The sequence below is a fragment of the Eimeria mitis genome, genomic scaffold, assembly GCF_000499745.2.
Source record: "Eimeria mitis Houghton genomic scaffold, Emh_scaff1091, whole genome shotgun sequence".
Taxonomy (NCBI): Eukaryota; Apicomplexa; class Conoidasida; order Eucoccidiorida; family Eimeriidae; genus Eimeria; species Eimeria mitis.
In genome coordinates this window covers 5,973-6,333 of record NW_013567537.1, presented here as the reverse complement: position 1 = coordinate 6,333, position 361 = coordinate 5,973, and the positions used below count along the sequence as shown (strand labels likewise).

General features: G+C 51.2%; 1 protein-coding gene across 1 annotated transcript in view; it reads left to right on the top strand.

Annotated features, from left to right (window-relative positions):
• EMH_0029180 (uncharacterized protein) overlaps positions 1-361 on the top strand; it is a gene marked incomplete at both ends in the record, with an annotated part of 1,490 nt that overhangs the window by 351 nt on the left and 778 nt on the right. The window contains one exon of the mRNA XM_013494255.1: positions 267-361. Within this exon, the coding sequence (XP_013349709.1) occupies positions 267-361 (95 nt within the window). The remainder of the gene's footprint in view (positions 1-266) is intronic.

The window sequence follows — 361 nt, the reverse complement described above, 5'->3', positions numbered from 1 at the left end:
AGCAGCAGAGTGGAATCAAGATATTTTGTTTATTGTTTTTCATACAATTACTAGCAGCAGCATAAAATAAGTAGCAGCAGCAGCAGCAGCAGCAGCAGCAGCAGCAGCAGCAGCAGCAGCGGGAGGGACTCGCACGAGGCCCAAGGGCTAGCGAGGTGTCTTCTGCTGCTGCAGCAGCAACCTGTATTTCTTCTGCTGCCTTCGTTTCATTATTTTTTATATTTATTTGACTCAATACTGTTGTTGCTGCTGCTGCTGCTGTGCAGCAGCAGCAACAGCAGCAGCAGCAGCAGCAACAGCAGCAGCAGCAGCAGCAGCAGCAGGCCACCAACTCCACTCGACAACCAGACAGACCACGACG